This window comes from Triticum urartu, chromosome 6A, assembly GCF_056163025.1.
Source record: "Triticum urartu cultivar PI428250 chromosome 6A, HENAU_Tu73, whole genome shotgun sequence".
NCBI lineage: Eukaryota > Viridiplantae > Streptophyta > Magnoliopsida > Poales > Poaceae > Triticum > Triticum urartu.
Genome location: NC_141878.1, coordinates 42,950,616 through 42,951,926, shown reverse-complemented (window position 1 = coordinate 42,951,926; position 1,311 = coordinate 42,950,616). Strand labels below are relative to the sequence as shown.

At 53.9% G+C, this 1,311-nt stretch overlaps 1 protein-coding gene across 1 annotated transcript; it reads left to right on the top strand.

Annotated features, from left to right (window-relative positions):
• The first annotated feature begins 475 nt into the window (after nucleotides 1–475).
• Nucleotides 476–1,018, top strand: LOC147963743 (histone H4). Its single transcript, XM_087531162.1, has one exon. The coding sequence runs from the start codon at nucleotides 535–537 to the stop codon at nucleotides 844–846; it is 312 nt and encodes a 103-aa protein (XP_087387288.1). The 5' UTR covers nucleotides 476–534; the 3' UTR covers nucleotides 847–1,018.
• Nucleotides 1,019–1,311: the final 293 nt, after the last annotated feature.

The window sequence follows — 1,311 nt, the reverse complement described above, 5'->3', positions numbered from 1 at the left end:
TTAGAAACATTTATTTATGAAAATAAACCAAAAAAACCAGACAAACCAATAAACAAACACAGGGAAAATAAATCAGAAAGCTTCACAAAACCCATTGAAATAAAATCTTTACATTTTTTTTAAACCTGTTGGAATAGAATCTTTACATGAGCCAGTCATTCAACGGAACTGTTTTGAAGCTGCCTTTTTTTTGAGCTGTCAACGGGTTCGAAACTGCTTCCCAAGGCCCAAAACAACGGGCTAGAGCTGTCAACACCAGTGCGTCTGCGGGGCAACCAGTGAGAAAACACACCTCCTCCCCGTCCACGCCCACGCTCCAGGCCACGTCACCAATCCGCGCCACCATTCCCCCACTCCTAGCCATCCATCTCCCATCCAACGGCTCACACCCCGCATCACGCGGATCGCCCTTCTCCTCCCCGGAAACCTCGCAGCTATAAATCCCCCACGCCCCCAGCTCCGTCCATCTCATCTCACCACACCGCCGCAACACACAAAGAGAAGCCAAGCTCGCCGGAGAGGGAATCGTCGAGGATGTCCGGCCGCGGCAAGGGAGGGAAGGGGCTGGGCAAGGGCGGCGCCAAGCGCCACCGGAAGGTGCTCCGCGACAACATCCAGGGCATCACCAAGCCGGCGATCCGGCGGCTGGCGCGGCGGGGCGGCGTGAAGCGCATCTCGGGGCTCATCTACGAGGAGACCCGCGGCGTGCTCAAGATCTTCCTGGAGAACGTCATCCGCGACGCCGTCACCTACACCGAGCACGCCCGCCGCAAGACCGTCACCGCCATGGACGTCGTCTACGCCCTCAAGCGCCAGGGACGCACCCTCTACGGATTCGGCGGCTAGGCCGCGCCGGTCCAGCAGAACCCACCTCGCGCCGCCAGATTCACTAGCTAGCCATCGGTCGTCCGTGTTCATGGTCTTTGTTGTAATGGAACGGCCGCATCTCGCTGCTGTCTGTTGTTTCGATGTAGTACTACTAGCATGGAATGGAAATCTCAGCGTTTTTACCCCTGAATTCGTCTGCAGTCTCTTGGTTGTGAGCTTTGTTGAATCTTAGCAGTTATTTCGTATTGCCTGTCGCTGTAATTTTCTGCCCCAAATCCATTGTGTTGGTGTCGGTGTGCTGTTGATTCAAACCATACCTGCATTTCTATCTCAGCCGTGAAATACTCACCATGAACCGATTCACAACTCAGGTGGAATTTCCCCCAATCCCATGGCTGTTATCACGTTTTCATCTTGTGCTCTGCCAATTGACTCAAGTTTGAAATACGAGCATGTGGTGCCCTTTTGAGACCTAGCTGTCTA

Coding starts and splice junctions, on each gene's coding strand:
- LOC147963743 (XM_087531162.1), top strand. CDS start 535: ATGTCCGGCCGCGGCAAGGGAGGGAAGGGGCTGGGCAAGGGCGGCGCC.